Source organism: Podarcis raffonei, chromosome 4 (assembly GCF_027172205.1).
Source record: "Podarcis raffonei isolate rPodRaf1 chromosome 4, rPodRaf1.pri, whole genome shotgun sequence".
NCBI lineage: Eukaryota > Metazoa > Chordata > Lepidosauria > Squamata > Lacertidae > Podarcis > Podarcis raffonei.
Genome location: NC_070605.1, coordinates 34,395,771 through 34,414,709, shown reverse-complemented (window position 1 = coordinate 34,414,709; position 18,939 = coordinate 34,395,771). Strand labels below are relative to the sequence as shown.

The 18,939-nt window shown below is 41.6% G+C and overlaps 1 protein-coding gene across 1 annotated transcript; it reads right to left on the bottom strand.

Annotated features, from left to right (window-relative positions):
• Positions 1-952: 952 nt before the first annotated feature.
• Positions 953-17,746, bottom strand: CD200R1 (CD200 receptor 1). The gene is made up of 7 exons (XM_053386125.1): positions 17,087-17,746; positions 12,984-13,091; positions 11,567-11,875; positions 7,165-7,410; positions 4,232-4,343; positions 3,021-3,078; positions 953-1,825 (listed from the first exon to the last, which is right to left on the bottom strand). Exons 1-7 carry the CDS (start codon positions 17,247-17,249, stop codon positions 1,739-1,741), a joined length of 1,083 nt encoding a protein of 360 aa, XP_053242100.1. The 5' UTR covers positions 17,250-17,746; the 3' UTR covers positions 953-1,738.
• Positions 17,747-18,939: the final 1,193 nt, after the last annotated feature.

Below are 18,939 nucleotides of genomic sequence, written 5' to 3'. Positions count from 1 at the left end.
GATCAATTCAATTGATAGTAGGTTATCAATGCCTGCTAGTCATGTTGGCTGTGTATTATCTCCTGTGTTGGAGGGGACATTTATTTCAATACCAGTTGCTGAAGGGAAAGCACTATTGCACTTGTGTCCTCCTTATAGGCTTCCTATAGAAATCTTTTTGGCTACTGTGAGAAACAGGATGCCATATAGATAGGCTTTTGCACAGGGCTCTTCTTCGGTTCCTATGCATAACCTAAGAAACCCCTTTCTGCTCTTGATCTGTGAAGAGCTATTTCTTCACTAATGGCAAAGTATAGACAACATACAGCCATTAACTTTTGAGAAGTTTCATAAGGCACTTTGTCACAGAGGGCTACAGGCACTTTTCTCTCACGGAATCAGAGAATTGTAGAGTTAGAAGGGACCACAATGGTCACCCAACCCCTGCATTGCAGGAATCTTTTCCCCACTGTGAGGCTCGAACCCAAATCCCCAAGATTAAGAGTCTGAGCTATCCATAGTTCTATTACTATTAGTTATTATATTTTAATTCCACTCTTCCAAGGAGTCTGGGGCAACATGCCCATTCACAACAATTCTATTTGGTAGGTTAGCTCGCTCTCGAAGTCTGACTCAGTTGACAACACCATACCTGCTCTCTCCCTATTAACCTCACTGACATGTAGAACATAATCTAGAGAACTTTAGGAAGAAGCTGTCCTTCTGCAGGATGCGGTCTTCCAGGAGCATGTCTTACTTCCAGGTCTGTCAGTCAGAGAAAGATCAGTTATTTTCTTCCGTGGCACAGTTCCTTGGAATGCTGGTTATATGGTCCTTAGAATCATAGAATTGTAGTCATCTAGTGCAACCTCCTGCATTGCAGGAATCTCAACACATGGTCCCCTTTTTAGAACAGTGCTCTTAAAGAGTGATTTCGCCCTGAGAGCCCTTCCCAGTTCAACCTGTACTTGTTGTTGTTTAGTCGTGTCCGACTCTTCGTGACCCCATGGACCAGAGCATGCCAGGCACTCCTGTATTCCACTGCCTCCCGCAGTTTGGTCAAACTCATGCTGGTAGCTTCGAGAACACTATCCAACCATCTCGTCCTCTGTCGTCCCCTTCTCCTTGTGCCCTCCATCTTTCCCAACATCAGGGTCTTTTCCAGGGAGTCTTCTCTTCTCATGAGGTGGCCAAAGTATTGGAGTCTCAGCTTCAGGATCTGTCCTTCCAGTGAGCACTCAGGGCTGATTTCCTTAAGAATGGATAGGTTTGATCTTCTTAACCTGTACTTAATGCCCCATATTGAAGTGAATGGTCTGCTTGGATTAGGCAGAAAGACAGTGACAATTAATTAGAATCACCTCTTGTCATAGTTTTCGAAACAGCTTTCTGAATGCTTAGACTGGAAAAATACAGTCAATGTGAGAAAAAGAAGATTCGTTATGATGCAGAGCAGAATATTTAAGGCCAGCAGAGTTCTTGGAAGAATTCCACAGAGCCTGGAGAAAAGGTGCATAATTGCTCAGCCTCTTTTACATACAGATAATTGACTCTGGTTTTTTGACAAGTATGGGGCATTGGCAGAGAGAGACAACAGGCTGTTGGGTTTGTGGGAAGGATACAGAAAGCCAAGATGTACCCATGTCCATGGGAGGGTCACTGTAAGGTGTTAATGACCCCCCTGCCCATGTATTTTTCTGTTACACAGTTCAAGTCAGACACTGTTTCATGTTGAAGAAAAGAGTTCTGGTGGGAAGTGTCATTCACTCTGTGGGAAGTCACCTGCTTTCTCATAGATCACATTTTCCACTTGTACGAAAATGGCATATGGCTCCAACTCACTCTCCTACAAAACAGAAGTTCATCCTTTGAGAAGAAAACATAGCTCGTCACCTAAGTAAAATTCTGAAGCATTTTAAAACACGAAGGAAGCCGCCACAACCCCATTTGTTTATTTCATCTCATGATATGCAGGAAAATGTTCTGACTTACCCCCCCCCCCCACTTGTACCACCCCAATAGAAATAATGAGAAAAGATTCCCTTTATACTGCAGAGTTTTTATTTTGTGAAATACACTGTGGGTGGCAATATCAAAGTTAATAAAGTATGGAATTATGATTAGCAGTAGACTCAGTTGTTTGGATATTTTCTGCACTGAAAAGTTCTTGACTACTAGTAATAAATTCATGCTTGTGTTTCTGGGGCGACCCAGTCAGATGGGCAGAATACTATTTATTCTTTCTTTCTTTCTTTCTTTCTTTCTTTCTTTCTTTCTTTCTTTCTTTCTTATGCCACATGATTTTCAAGAGTTATAGAAAAGTCATCGAAAAAATTTTTACCATTAAGAAAACAAAATGTAATTTTGTAAAAAAAAAAATCTTAAATTGCCAGGCTATGTAATCTATTGACCAAATGGAAGCTTTCCTCTCATTGAAAGCAGCCAGGGAAGGGATAGGGAGCAATTCTGATAGGGACCATACTGTGGTACTAACAACAGCTGGGGGGTACATGGGATCTCCCCTCCCAGAAGAGAAGTCTTCAGAAAAGAGAAGATTGGAAGGAAGGAAGGCGAGAATACACACAGATTGTTGTAGCCTCAAAATAGGTGGACACACGGTGAGGACTGCCCACAACAAGTGTGAGGTGGCTTCCAAGAAACATTTAATTTGTACTAGTAGCACCTTAAAGACCAACTAAGTTAGTTCTTGGTATGAGCTTTCATGTGCATGCACACTTCTTCAGATACTTCTTCAGTGTGCATGCACACGAAAGCTCATACCAAGAACTAACTTAGTTGGTCTTTAAGGTGCTACTGGAAGGAAAAAAAATTTTTTGTTTTGACTATGGCAGACCAACACGGCTACCTATCTTTAATTTGTACTGAGTACTATGACTATGCACTTCTGGTGGCTTTTGAGCATGATTGGCAACATAGCTAGCAGCCTGTATATGTCTATACCATATGGTAAAAGTATTGTGCCTTTTTTAACACCAAAAATTGGTTTCAGAGCAAATCTCTTATTATTTCCATGGTCTTACCTGGATGCTTGGTCTTGACATTGTTTCAGGACTTTTGGGTGCTGCAACTTCTCTTTTTCTGGCATATGCAGGGAGGGGAGAGTATAATCAGATTCCTTCTTCCAAATACCATGCAAAATGGGTTTGGCTCAACATGTCATCTATAAGACCCTAGGATAATTTCAGATCTAGTGTACCCATTGAAATATCTTACAACTGATCCTAATACACATACACATTCCACTGCAAATATAGAGTATCACCACTACTTTGTTAGAAATAAAGGTAAAGGTAAAGGTACCCCTGCCCGTACGGGCCAGTCGTGACCGACTCTGGGGTTGCGTGGTCATCTCGCTTAAGAGGCCGGGAGCCAGCGCTGTCCGAAGACACTTCCGGGTCACGTGGTCAGCATGACGAAGCTGCTCTGGCGAGCCAGCACCAGCGCAGCGCACAGAAACGCTGTTTACCTTCCCGCTATAAAGCGGTACCTATTTATCTACTTGCACTTAGGGGTGCTTTCGAACTGCTAGGTGGGCAGGAGCTGGGACCGAACGACGGGAGCTCACCCCGCCGCAGGGATTCGAACCGCCGACCATATGATCGGCAAGTCCTAGGCACTGAGGTTTTACCCACAGCACCACCTGCGTCCCACTTGTTAGAAATAGGGACTGACTAATCTGTCAATTAACATTTGTCTCAGTTTCCCATGTTTTTCAATTTTCAGTTCATTATAGCATTTTCCATATCAGCTTGCATTTTTTTTTTTAAAAAAAAACAGTCTGCATGAGAATTTGCACACATTTTTAAGGTAATTTTGCAAACAATTTCTCCCAGCCAAATCAATTTTCCTTATTATTTTCACAAATATATGCAATTTTGTATGCGTGCTTTGGTTGGAGAACACATTGAAAAAATCAGAGAAGTGTGAATTTTTAAGGATGGCTGCATTTTGGTTGACAAATTGGTTTGGGAAGTGCAAATTAAGTTGGTTCATGTTGAAATTCAAAGAACTAAATAGATTTCTCCCCAACCTAGTCACAACTACTTTTCTTGGTTTTCTTGTCTCTGTAAGGTCTTCCTACATTCTATCCTATCCTACCCCAGAGGCAGAAAGTTGTATAAATAATGCCTTGCTGTTTTTCTGTAGTAAGTTGAATTTATGGTCATTGTGGCAGCTGACCAATTGTACAGAGCTGTAGAACTGGCTTATGTTAGGACTTTGGCATACATACCTTCTATAGAGGAGGCAGATGAAAACTGAAAGCAGGAGAATTCCCAAGACACCAGCAAGGCTGGAAAATAGAATGGTGATTGTTACATCTTCCTTTTTTTTACTTTGTCCACCTGGAAATATGCAAAGTACAAGAAATGCCAGTTAGGAGACATGGGTGTAATGGATGGAATTAATAGATCAGTCAGCAAAAGATACAGTTGCAGATTAGAATTTGTATGTACCCTCTGAAGCTCAGGCCCAAACAACAAGATATTTAACTCGTTTTGAAATTATGCTAAAGCAAAACTCAGTATTTGATAAGGGCTTAAAGGTAAAGGACCCCTGACCATTAGGTCCAGTCGTAACTGACTCTGGGGTTGCGGCGCTCATCTCGCTTTATTGGCTGAGGGAGCTGGTGCACAGCTTCTGGGTCATGTGGCCAGCAGGACTAAGCCGCTTCTGGCGAACCAGAGCAGCGCACGGAAACGCCGTTTAACTTCCTGCCACAGCAGTACCTATTTATCTACTTGCACTTTGAGGTGCTTTCGAACTGCTAGGTGGGCAGGAGCTGGGACTGAAGAACGGGAGCTCACCCTGTCATGGGGATTCGAACCGTCGACCTTCTGATCAGCAAGTCCTAGGCTCTGTGGTTTAACCCACAGCGCCACCCACGTCCCCTGATAAGGGCTTACTCTCCAGTATATATAGGATTCTTTTGGAAACCTCACTGGGTTCCACAGGTAGCTTAAGACAACCATGGGAAAGTGACCTAGGCAAGACAATTGATTTAGAAACATGGCAAGCCTGTGGAACAAACCCCCATTTGAAACCCCATCAGTGCACATTTGGGAGAATGAATATAAGCATATCCACAAGAGATACCTACCATTGCGATGCCCTGAGTTAAGCTTGCCATATGTCCGGAATTTCCCGGACAATGTTTCGGCCTCTGGAAGCAGTGTTTGGGCGGAAATCGCTGGAATCCATGGCACCCCATGTCAGAAGTTTAGATTTTGACAACAACTTGGGGGGCGGGGGGGGGGAGTGGGAGCTCAACAGCTTTGGGCAAAAAAAAAAGCTCAACATCTTTGCCCAAAAAAGCTCTTTATCAAGAGCTGCTTTGATTCTTGTTTGCAGCAGCCAGACTCATGGTGGCCAAAGGCATCCTCAGGTGACTTGCAAGACTGTTGGTACCTCCAGATCATTGCTTTAATGGAAAAACTTAACAAAATATACCCAAACCCTACACCATCTGAAAATGAAGGACAACTTTTCTAAAGTTTGGCATCCATTAACTGAATGCATTAAAGTTAAGAAACATGATTGCCAGCCACCCTCTTCTTATGAATTCCTATGAAAAGCATTCTTGGATAGATGCTTATGAAGGATAATTGTCCGGAATTATAATACTGTTTTTGGAATACTGCTGCAGGGGTGTGGAATCAGATAATGTTGAATTCTGACTCCCATCAGCTCCAGGCAAACATGTGAAAGGCCTGTTTCCCACCACTGTTGTGAACTGTGCAGCTTTTTCATTTAGGCACTATCAGTTTCCAGAAGAATATTTACCTTCATGGCAGTGCTTTGGGACTGATTTCCAATGGATATGGAGAACATTAGAAAATCTCTGCAAGCAATAGGACTTGGCAACAGTCCAACATGAGCATATTAAATAAGTATTATTATTATTATTATTCATCACCCATCTGACCAGGTTGTCCCAGCCACTCTAGGCAGCTCTCAACAAAATATTAAATGTCCATTGCTGACCTAAACTGTTCCATGCAAAATTTTCCATGGGAATAATTCCAAAAGGCTGCCTCTGAAGGAAAACATTACACCAGACCTGGCCCTTAGACAGAAAAGGAACTACAATCATTTGGAGAAATTTCCCTACTTTTTTAGTAATACTACAGGCCAAAATGTGAGCCCTAAACCCAAGATCCCTGGAACACACCACCAGAAGAAGGATAATAGTGGATATTAGTAAATTGATTTTTATTTCATTTTATTTTTATCCCATTTTTCTAGACAAAAATGCATCCAGAGTGGCATACAGTAAGAACATTGATAAAAAAAATACTGAAAAGGAACATTATTAATTGCCTTTTTAGCTAAAAAAAAATGCACCCAAAATGTTATAAATAAAAATAATGAATTAAAAATATTTTTTTAAAATTCCCTGGGAAATGGATCTTCAAGTAATAATCTCTAATGAAAAATGGGGAACTTTTAAAACTCTTTTGGCCCAATTAAGGGAATCTTCTTGAAAATTCTTACATAAGTGGTATCTTTCCTCCTTGGCTGAAAAGCTGATGTGTCAGATTCATGCAACCAAAGGGAATTCCATCCTCCATCTGTTCTATAATGTGTGACACCCATTTTGGGATTATAAGCATCAAGCAGATTTTGTTTATAACCCCCTAAGATCTCATGTTAATATGTGGAAAGATTTTTTAGAGTGAAATGTAAGAATTTGATTTGATAGTTTTAATAAAAGTGGTTGATGTATTGAGTTATGTTATCTTATGTGCGATGTGAAAAATTAAAATTGATAAAAATACAGAAAGACAAAGGAAAAAAGGAAGGTGGGGGAGGTACTTTGTATCTACTGGTTTGTGTCCTGTGTTTTGTTTTGGTTCCCATTGCAAAAATATTCAATTAGAAATGTATGAGTGTGTGTGTATGAAAAAACAATAAAACAGGGTAAATTACAAGTTGAATCTAGATCAGTGGCACATAAATGGGAGATGTAACCTGGAAAACGCAGCAGAACATCAAACCACCCAGTCATCAAGATTTCATATAAGCTGCAAATGTGGGAGAAAAGAGAAGTCCTAGTTGACAAAAGAACATGTGTGAAAAGGGGGCGATCCTGAGATCTCTCAGGAAAACGTATCAGAGAGTGGAAACCACAAATTAACACAAAGAGAAAAAGATTCTTGGGGTTACCTAATGAGAGCCTGAAGGACTCCTTCCATGCAGGATGGGAGACAAAGCAAGTTACTTTGCTCCCCTCAGAGTTGTTGACCTTGTATACGCTGGTGACAGTCTGTGTGCCATTAAGCAAATTTTCACTCTTGGTGTTATACTCTCCTCCTGGGAACCATGAGATCTGTGCAGCTGGTTTCCCTGCAACTGCCTTGCAAATGGCAGTTCCATTGATGTCGTCATGAATCAGGGACGCCTCAGGAGGTACTGGAGGGAACAAACAAATGAGGCGAAGGGTCAGTTAAATTTATCAAAGTGGTGGGATGAGGCCTACTCTAGATTAGAAGCGGCAAATGGAGGGTGTTTGGGTGGCTGTGGGGAGCATTAACTCAGTGTAAAGCTGTCAGGAACTGCATTTGAGTAGTGCGGGTGCCTTGATCCCACAGTGAGCAGGGCCAGACCCATCCACACATACAACCACACACACTTAACACAGGCAGCTGATAGCCGTAACTCATGCCCCTCCTGTCCTGTGGCCCCAGAAGATGGGCGTTTTCCGCTGCAGCACGTTGGAGGGTATGCACATCTGGTTCCCCACCCCTGGCGTAAAAAGATGGACATAAAAGGTAGCAGAGCTGCCTATTCCAGACCCTCCAAGTGTCCCTCTTTTCCAGGGACAGTCTTGGATTTACAGAAGCCATCCTGGTTTCTGATTTGATCCTGGAATGTCCCACTTTTCATTAGGCTGTCCCTATTTTCACTGGAGAAATGTTGGAGGGTATGGAGTTATCTGCCTCCTGAGCCATCTAAAGGCAGCCCTCTATAGGGAACTTGTTTTTTAAAAAATAAAAATGTTTAATGTAGTGTTGTTGTTTAGTCATTTAGTCGTGTCTGACTCTTTGTGACCCCATGGAGAGCACACCAGGCACTCCTGTCTTCCACTGCCTCCCGCAGTTTGGTCAAACGCATGCTGGTAGCTTCGAGAACACCGTCCAGCCATCTTGTCCTCTGTCGTCCCCTTCTCCTTGTGCCCTCCATCTTTCCCAACATCAGGGTCTTTTCCAGGGAGTCTTCTCTTCTCATGAGGTGGCTAAAGTATTGGAGCCTCAGCTTCAGAATCTGTCCTTCCAGTGAGCACTCAGGGCTGATTTCCTTCAGAATGGATAGGTTTGATCTTCTTGCAGTCCATGTTTTTACATATGTTGGAAGCTGCCCAGAGTGGCTAGGCTAGTTAGGTGGGTGGGGTATAAATAATAAAATTAATAGGACATCGCTGCTTTCATCAGAGAAATGTTGGAGAGTGTGATATTCTATTGGTATCTTATGTTGCACCAAAAGACACATTTGAGGAAGAAACAAGTCCCTTACTGTCAGGGAATCAGGAGCAGGAGCACTGGGGAGAGAGGATTGGGAGAGCGAAGGGGAAGAATCTGAGGGCAGCGTAGGGGAGTATGACAGTGGCCCGAGAGATTCCATGAGCTTCTCCAGCGAATCAGAAGATTCCCAGAAGGGGGCGCCGATGGTCAGGGCAAGGGGGGTCCCAGGGGGGACGCACCAGAAACAAGGAGCCAGAGGGGAACCCCAAAGCAGCAGTGGAGGATCGGGACCAGTTTCCCCACCAGAGCATAGTGGGGGGGAGGAGTCACATGTGTCAGGGCCAGCGTCTCCTCCAGAGAGGGAGTCAGGGCTGACCACGCCTCCATCGGAGAGTGGGGGAACGGAAGGGAGGTCAGTTGCAGCTAGCCCCCCCGAAGGGGGAAGCAGTGGCAGCAGCAGTGAAACGGTCAGGAGGAAAGCTGCTGGCTGGGCGCGCGCGCCAAGTTCAAATGTGCAGGCGCGTGGAACAGCAGGAGACCCGGATGGGGAACCAGCTCCTAAAGCCCGCCGGAGGGAGGGAGAAGGCTCAGGGGAATCAGCGGGAGAAGAGGCTAGAAAGGGCGGAACCCCGGCGGGCAGGCGGACCCAGAGGAGGAAGGAGCAGCGGAGAAGGTGGAGCAAGGCTAGGATCTTAAATTGGTGTCAGGGGGGAGGAGACTCAGACGGAGCATCAGTGGTCTGACACTTTAGACGTGGGGCTGCGCGCTGCGGCTCTGGAAGTGAAACTGAACTTCAATAAAGACTTTTATACTTAACAACGAAGCAGCGTTGGTCCTTTGTGAGCTGGGACCTAGGGTAGCCCTGACACTTACGAAACCTGATGAGTAAACATATTCCTATACATGCTGTCAGGAATTGCTGACCACTATGCCATGTAATGAGCAGAGTCACTACAGCAGGAAGAACTCGTGGTCTGACTCAGTGTGGCTGGCCACTGACTCATCCAGGGCAGAGAGGACAATTAGGTCTCATCTGTACTAGGCACTGAAAGCTGTAGCATACCACTTTAAACAGCTTCCACTGTAGAATCCTGGAAACTGTAACTTGTTCGGAGTCCCCTCTTCCCCTCATCCCCAGTCTGACTTAAAAATCAACCTCTCTTCCCAGCACACAAGTGCACATCGTGACAGACTTTAAGTTGCAGGCATCCAGGGAGCAGCCTCTCATCCAGGGAGTGCAAATTTGTGTAGCCAAAACCATTACAAAAAAACAAAAAACCTAAAGCAGAATAAAATGCATTACACAGTTAAAATAATTATTAAAACCAGGCATTCTGTCAGATAAGAGTTTGCTCCTCTGAAGAATTTGACATCATTCCTACAAACTTTCCCCTGTAAAATTTTGCCACTCCAAAGGCAAAACAAGCCACTTAGAGGGATCTGTCCTCTAATAAAATGTTAGTCTGATACCCAATCGATCTCTAAACTGAGAAATTTAAATACAGTATCTGAACAAAACTTAAGTCCTCACAGACTGGGCAAACCAGTGGGACAAATCTCTAGGTACATTTCCTCCAAACTCTCTCTTCATAAGGAATCCTACGACAGTGTCCTTCAAAAATGGCAGAGTGCACAGACTGGAACTGCAGAGTTGTAAAGGTTTTCCTCCATTTGACATTTGTGATGCTGGTTACATAGTGAGTGTGAGGAGTCTGAATGGGTAGTTTGGACAGACAGGCAGAAGTGCGATAAGCACAAAACATGTTTTATAATATGAGATTTCATGTGGCAGGATGCCATCTCAAGGTCTATGGAGCTCAGAACTAGTGTAGACTACGGTTCTCATCATGCTGTTTTTAGAGACTGCTTGGAGAGTTGGAGGGAGCCTGAGTTTTATGAAGCGGAGCAGTCAGGTGTGTGAAGAGGTGACTCACTTGAGGCATATGGCTTTTAAAGCATTATAATGCATGTTTTCTCTGGATTTTCCTGCAGATGTCCACATGGTGTCAATTATATTCTGCCAGTATTCTGGAATAATGCAGACACCATGCCAATTTTTCTTCTGCTGCAGAATATCAGGTATTTGAAGAAAGATCCTGTGTGATCTCCCTACGTGTTCAATGGTATGGAATGTGTAGAGTGACCTTTCACTGTATGATGTGACAGGGTTGGGAGTGATGGGCATTGGCCTGAGTGATGCCTGTTTCACACCCCTTCTGCCTCACTTCAATCTGATAGGAGAGAGCTAGCAGATATCTGAGGAGAGCAAGAATGGCAGATAGTACTGAAGGAAGCTCTGGGGTTAGTTGTAGTGGCAGGGATATCATGGATAAAGTAAGGGTCATACTTTCATTGAGAAAACAAAGACTTCTGAAATACCGAGGGTGGGATGTTAACGAAAACACACACACATGCACGCACACACACAGAGAGAGAGAGAGAGAGAGAGAGAGAGAGAGAGAATTTTTCCAAAACAGGGAAGGGAGATTTTCTGACATTTTAGGAGCAGTAGTTCCCTCAGAACACATCCTGCTAATGGTGTAGATAACAAAATGCAGTCTCACTCACCACAAATTTACATTTTCTGCACAGTATATTGCTATATTCAACCTTCCTTTCCCAAGCTCTATTCCCTCCCTCCCATTTCACTTTTGTACACCCTTGTCAGCCTTTTCAAACTTGTGTACTTCAGCATTTTGGAACTGGTATTTATATTCATGTTTGGTCATGCTGAGAAGAAAGCAGATAAGAGGCACAGAAAAAGCAGATTGAAACAGAAGAAGCTTTAAGTCCTATGTCTGAAAAGACTGTGTCATTTCTATGTTCTTTTTTCACAACTAAAAAATATTAATAAACGTGTAGTAGTTGTAACAGCAGCTGTAGAAGGAAGAGCAGAAGTAGAAATAGTTTGTTTTTAATCCAATTTTATGGGTTATTTTTTATTGCATACATTTTTTTATCACTGTTGTGCTTAAATATTACTGCAAAATGCTTTCAGTGGTTGCCAGTAGCTTAAAAGTAGCTTTAAATGTTTGGATTCAATAAAATATATGTAGCAGTCTCATATTATGATTTATAGGTAAGGAAAAGAACATGGAGTTTCTTACCTAATATGGTTAGATTATGTTCATGGCTGAATGTTCCATCAGCAGTTGCTGTAGAACATTTATATATTCCTTCACTGGATATCTGTGCTGACTTTAACTGAAGGGTGGAGTCCTTGTCTGGTCTAGATAACCAACACATGCTATCCTCACTGCAGTTTCCCCCTGTTTGATTTCTGTCACTGATGTATGATAAATAGCAAACTGTTCCATTCTTTAAGTTGGCATTCCAAGATACCATTATCATAGGTCTCTGATGGGGACAGGTCAGTATAACTTCAGTGCCAACCACTGCATCCGTTTTTGATTTGCCTGGAAGGATATATAAAAAAAAGTACCATCAGTAGGTTTTGCTAGCTGGATCTGAGGACTACATTTGAGACCAAGCTGTTTTTTGTTTTTTGTTTTATAATTTTTTTATTAAGTTTTTCCATAATATCTCCAATCATACAATTTTAACATCACATATTTTAACTTATTGAACCTCCCTCAACTCCTCTGACAATCATCCATAATTAAATTTCTATATTCACATTCCTTAATTATAGTATCGCCTTTAAATACATTTTTCTATCCTCTTTTACATTTTTGCAATATTCCTTATTTTTTTCACAAAGCTTCTTTAAAACACACTAGCGTTGTATTTTCCTCACACACAGTTTTCAAATAATCTCTGAATTTTCCCCAGTCCTCTAGAAACTTATGGAGACCAAGCTGTTTTTTTAATCCTCAAATACTCCTTAATAAAATCCAAAAGGAATCACAAAAACACGGTTTCCCAATGTGTTAGAAAGAAACTACCATGAAAGGTTGTTAAACACACTGATGCGGTATGACCCTTGTAATAAGATATACTATAAGGTAATTTAACAGCAGAGATATGTAACATGAGAGTTAGACCCTCTGATACGTCTGGTCATTGTTACACTGTAATCTTGTTGCTGTAATCTGCAGAAAGTGGTAAACTTATCAAATGCAAGGAGAATTATTTTGAAACTGGAATAAAATGCTGGGAATTATGAACCGAACAAATTCACTCTGAATTTTTAATTTCATTTATTTCAAACATCTGTTTCCAGCTTTTCTGCAATCCAATTTGTTTTATTTTATTACCGTATTTATTACATTTTCATACTGCCCTTCAGTCGAATATCACAGCGCAGTTTGCAATATAAAAGCATAAGAGGCACTCACCAAACGTTTAAAAAAGATAAACAAAATCAAATATTGGTAAAATTCTTTTCTAAATCCACCCTATAGGTGTAGCGCAGTGTAGTGTGTTCACATACTAGATACAGCTCTCTCTCCTTTTAAATCAAGCTTAGTCATTAATCTCTCCAGGGCTTAACAACTAAACTTATGTAAAATAGCATTGTTATCTGCTCTGCTATAATTAATAAATACAGGTGTGCAATGTTACCTTCTGCCAGCTGAAGTTTAATATTGTTCACCATCATTGCTGTGACTGAACTGTTGGCATGATGCTGTTCAGACTTATTTTGAATGGACCCTCTTGCTGGGAATGATCCTAAAAACAGTCATAAGACAAAACCATAAAAGGACCATGACATATAATTGTTGTGGTTGTTGTTATTGTTGGTGTTATAAATAAATACAGTCCATGTAATTACTCTAGAAACTGAGGGAAAGATTAGACCGGTGAATAAGACACCAACACATGTTAAACAAGGCACATAGCCCAGATTTATTAGTATAATGACCATATAAATTTATCCACAAGAGAAGACTCAACCTCTGGAGGCTGCCAAAATCATTCAAGATCTTCTTTTGGAAATGGATACATGCACTGTAATTTTCACATTTCACTGGAATGCACAATTAGGTGTGCATGTTTAGTGGCATGGGGCCAGTGTGTGCAGTCTCTGGGTGGTTATCCAGGGTTTGTTGAACTACATCTCCCATTATCCCCTGCCATTGGCCATGCTGGGACTGGTGCTGATTGGCACTGGGTTTCAAGAACATCTGGAGGACCACAGGTTCCCCAGTCTTGGTGTAGTGGTTCCGAGTGCTAGAACAGGACTTGGGTGACTCGGGTTTAACTCTCCACGCAGCTGAGAAGCTTACCTTGGGCCAATCACCTTTAATGTACATCACAAGCTTGTTGTAAGACTAAAATGGGTGTGGGAGAATAATGAGTGCCTTCTAGAGAAACCATTAACGTGAATGTTGAACCAGAGTTTTTAGAAAGCAATTTGAGGGATGAACCAATTCATACTATAAGCAAACGTAACTGCTGTCTGGTGGACCTTTGTTTACTGAAAATACCACCTCGGCAGAAGGCATTAGGAACAGTGAATCAGGAAAATTTCTCCATAACGCAGAATGGGAAGTTGTGTGGGGCCTGGACACAGTGGTGAGATGGTTAAGGGAAAACAAGCTGAGCTTGAATCCAAGAAATTTGGAGGCACTGTGGGTGAATGGTTCCCACATCAGAGAAAAATGGTCAATTGCCTGACCTGGGCAGGGCTACATTCCTCCTGAAGGAGGAGATAGGCAGCCTGGAAGTACTTCTAGATGTAGCTTTGTCACTAGAGGTCCAGGTAGCCTTGGTGGCTAGAAGTGCCTCTGTTTCTGGTACAACAGCTTTGGCCATTCCTGGACTGGGAGAGCTTGGCCACAATATTTCAGACATTGGTTACTTCAAGACTGGATTACTGCAATGCACTCTATGTGGGGCCTCCCTTGCACTTGACCCAAACAGTGCAGTTAGTGCAGTTAATGCTGCAGCACAGTGGCTGACAAGAACAAGACCCTGTCTGCATATAACACCGCTGCTCAGAGATCTGCGCTAGTTGCCCATTTGCTACTGGGTCAAGTTCAAGGTGTTACTATTGGTATATAATGGCCTGGAAGCAGTTACTTGCAGGATTGCCTCACCCCATACCTAACCACTTAAATCTGCAGATCTGACACTGTTATAAGTGTTGTACAGTATTCATTTTACAGTTGTAAGCAATCGATCCTTTAGTGTGGCAGCACCTACACTTGGGAACTTCCTGCCTGTTGACATTTAGGCAGGCACCTTTGTGATACACCTTTGGCACCTGCTTGAAATATCTTTGTTTAGGCAAGTCCATCCATTAATAATAATAATAATAATAATTTTATTCATATTCCACCCATCTGGCTGGATTTCCCCAGCCATTCTGAGCAGCTTCCAGCACATATAAAAAACAAAATAAAACATAGATGTTGACATGTTTAAATTTTTTACTGTTACTTTTAATTACCTTTCAAATAGTTTTAATAGCTTATTTTAAAACTGTTTTTATTGATAATCTTAATATTTATTGCAAACTACTCAGAGGTTTTACTACAGCCAAGTGGTATGTAGATTCTGTAAAATAAAATAGTTGTGGGACGAGTGCTTAATGGGACCAAACGAGTATCTGTACCACCCTGTAGGGATGACACTCTTTGGAAGGTGATTTGGAGCAAGGAACTGTGGGTAGAGTAAGGGTTAAGAACCTACTGGATCACCATTTCCAGTTGCCCTCTCCCAAACTTGCTTGTCATGTAACAACAAAACGAGCTTCTGCTTTATCATTACACGTGTTTGTATATAATACAGTTTGACCTACTAATTCCAGTCAATATATTAAAAGGATAAAGCACAGTTTTGTTACTTGAGGAATGGAAAGACCTCTGCCCAAAGGACCATTTTAGTCCACCTCTGAAAACTAAAGGTTGATACACACAAATTATATTTACTGGGGATTTTTATGACTGTTTTGACACGTGCCAAAATTACAGCTTATTCCCTTTTTGCAATAGACTTTTCAGCAGTTTTCCAAAATGTGCTGACAGGCCACCATCTCAACACCATGAAGACAATGCCTTTTTCAGTAAACCTTCACTGAACTTTCGTCTACGGTCTTCTCCGACTATTGTGGTCAGTAGGAATCTATTTATTCTCCATTGCAGATGGCCAAAGAGGGTGGAAGAAAGAGGTTTCCTTAAGTAAAACTTTAAATTGTTCTGCCTTCATGCAATCCATATTTTTTTCTTTATGACACTTTTTAGTTTATTTTCATTTGTAATATTTTACTTCCTGATTTTTAGAGGATATTTTGTTCAGTTGCTTGCTGTGAATTTTCCTTGCACTTTTCTAGCTGATTTTTATGCATAATGTTTATGTTGATACTAGAGGAGGCTGTTCAGTTGTTAATTATGTTTTTTAGAATGTTGTATTTGCTGTTTATTTGAGATGTTTTAACCTATGTTTTAATGTGTTTAAATATAAGCAGCATATAAATGGTAATATAATAATGATAAAATTAACAGGAGGGATAGAAACTGTTCTAATTATTAGATTGTCCCTGCACAAAACTGGTGTTTTGGATACAGGTCTGATCACTACTTTAGTGAAGTCAATCTACCTGCACCCAACCAACCCTTGACAATTCCAGCCAGCAAAGTTGTTCTGTCTTCTGCTTTCCTTCACCAGAGGAGAAGTATTCAGATTTCACATAGTGGTCTTCCAAACACCAGACCAGCCTTCCTACAGCCCTGGAGATGAATGGGCTGAACTGATGCCAGCAAAAGTCGTAAGCTTTTCAACAGGTGTGATAGAAAGAATCCCAAGAGAGTTCAAAAAGAGAGAGACATTATAGATTTGTTTATAAAGTGAGCATATTTGCATAATTAAATTCAGACATATACTCTGCTAAAGCAGAGCAGGGGAAACTGCCGCCTTCTAAATGCTGTTGGGCTCCAACTCCCAGCCAGCCTCAGCCAGGATAGCCAATGGTCTGAGATGATGGGAACTGAAGGAGCGTCTCCACCTCCATCGTTCTGCCCAGACACTGAGGTCCAGTGCCAAGGGCCTTCTGGCGGTACCCTCACTGTGAGAAGCCAAGTTACAAGGAACCAGGCAGAGGGCCTTCTCGGTAGTGGCACCCGCCCTGTGGAATGCCCTCCCACCAGATGTCAAAAGGAAAAATAACTACCAAACTTTTAGAAGACATCTGAAGGCAGCCCTGTTTAGGGAAGCTTTTAATGTTTAATAGGTTATTGTATTTTAGTGTTTTGTTGGAAGCTGCCCAGAGTGGCTGGGGAAACCCAGCCAGATGGGCGGGGTATGTATGTATGTATGTATGTATGTATGTATGTATGTATAAATAAATAAATAAATAAATAAATTATTATTATTATTATTATTATTATTATTATTATTATTATTATTATTATCATCCTGCAATATCTGGAGGTCCACAAGTCTCCCATCCCTATGCTAAATAATACTGTGATAGGAATTTATACTCAGGCCAACTCCCAGCTTATTCAAGATAGCTTTTTCTTCCTCTTTAAAATATTTGCTTTGATAAATGTATGCCGCTATTTGCCCCTTAGGTCTAAATATAATAAGTAGATGATAACGATCCGGTCCATGCTGCCTGTTCCCATGCTGCCACTTTGCTACATATCCTTTAATGTGGGTGAAACTGAAAGGCGAAGACTTTATAAGAAAAGGCAACACCTTCAGTGAAAAGTAAGACTTACCAATTGTTGCCATCACCACTGTGACAGTGAGCAGGGCACAGGCACTCCAGTTCTTCAGAACAAAATTAATTCCACATTTGGCTTCCATGGCGCACGCAATTATATCACCACAACATCCATTCTGGTGTCTGTTTAACCACCAATACAGTGAGCATCTTTTCATGCAAACACTTCATCTCAGCGAGCATCTCTGCTCCACTTTCTACAGCCCTAGGTTCTACAGCAACTGTGTGTGCTCCAGACTGATTAGCTCCTTTGGGTTGGAGTGGTTCTTCCTTCTGCCTTGCCACTTGTACAGGGTTTCCTGTGCTTACTTGTCAAAAAACCAAACACAGAGGAAGCAGATGAAGTCACTTTCCTCAGTGGTTATCGGAACGGGACTGCTCTCTTTGGGAAGACGAGCCCTCATGGTAAAACTCAAGAAAATAAAAACAGGGTTGTTCCATCAAGCTTCCGTGTCAGTGGAAATTTCATTTGAGGTGAATGATACTTAAAAAATAATGCCAAACCATTTCACGGAAGAAAATTCAACTCATGGGCTGAAGAGCTGTTTGCATTATGATTTAGCAGCTTCCACTATTTACACTTTCTACATTCTCATGCATCAAAAAATTATATTGTAGTTTCCACCACAAAAAGGTGATATTTCTTCTGCCGTCAGGTTCCCCGGTGCTTGCTGCTGGTAGGGTTGATGAGCACTAATGGGGCATTCATAGTAATGGGGAACAAATTATGGAGCTAATTTGAGGGGTGGGTTCCTCCATTCACATTTTAGAGGGTGTTCAAGGTTCAAAACTTGCCCACACAGAGAAAAACAGCATTTTCACTTCAGGTGAAATGACTCAAGATTCTGTAGAAACCACAGGTTTATTTTAAAGTTAATACACAGCATTTGCTTCAGCATGACAGAAAAAGATTCATATGATAAACTGTAGATTTCACATGATGAGATTTGCCCTTGATCCTTTGAGTCTTAATGAGTCTCATCCCCAGGCTATCACCTCAAAAAGAAATCAGTCTTGTCTTAACTAGCTTTTACACTAGTTGATTCTCCAGGATTTGGAAGTGTCTTATACACCGTTTATGATGTTTGCCTAGCTTGATTAGTTTTTTCACACATGCTTATTCCAGTAAATTAAAATTGTCTAATACACATCTTAATACACATGGGTCTTGCATAGGTCCTAACACGGAGTCTGACACACAGTTTCAACACAGAAGCCTCAATTAAATTCTAACACTAGCTTAATCCATAAGTTAGGGTGTCTTGCACCCACCAACTCATATGTTGGGTAACAATTCAGTGTTTGAATTAATTAGCATTCAATATCCTCTACTGACCAGTAATCAGCTAACTAATGGTCTAATTAATGTTAGAGCTAATATACTTTTCCTATAACTGGGCACTCTCCTGGTCTCTGCAGCCACAGAAGGCACTGTAACTCTCCAACAGTTTGCCTTCACCAAAGGCACACTCTTCCACTGTCTCCCGAGACATATGTAAATAACTCTGAGGTGCCCTGGAGTCAGTTGTGGTCTATTTAATTGATTAATACAAAATTTAAAATCGAAAGTCAATTTTCTAGAGATCTGTTTTGTTTTATGTCAGTTGTGGAGAAACTCTGGCCCACGGGTCTTGTTATAGACCCACCAGACATCTAAATTTGGCCTGCAAAATCATTTTGCGCAAATCACAATCACCTGTCAGTCACCTGGTATCATACAACATCAGGCAAACCTCTCCCCAAGCAGGCACCTTCCTCTATTCCTAAGTGAATTGTGCAGAAGTGGGAACTGAGATTTGTTCAGTTAGCATGTGGATCATAGTTAAATTGCCAGTTTCAGTTTGAGAC

Excerpts from the sequence above, each read along its gene's own strand:
- CD200R1 (XM_053386125.1), bottom strand. The coding sequence starts at position 17,249 with ATGAAAAGATGCTCACTGTATTGGTGGTTAAACAGACACCAGAATGGA. Across the intron at positions 11,876-12,983 it reads TAAACTTCAGCTGGCAGAAG|GCAAATCAAAAACGGATGCA; the intron begins GTAACATTGCAC and ends ATATCCTTCCAG. Across the intron at positions 1,826-3,020 it reads TGTCAAGACCAAGCATCCAG|GAGAGTGAGTTGGAGCCATA; the intron begins GTAAGACCATGG and ends TCTGTTTTGTAG.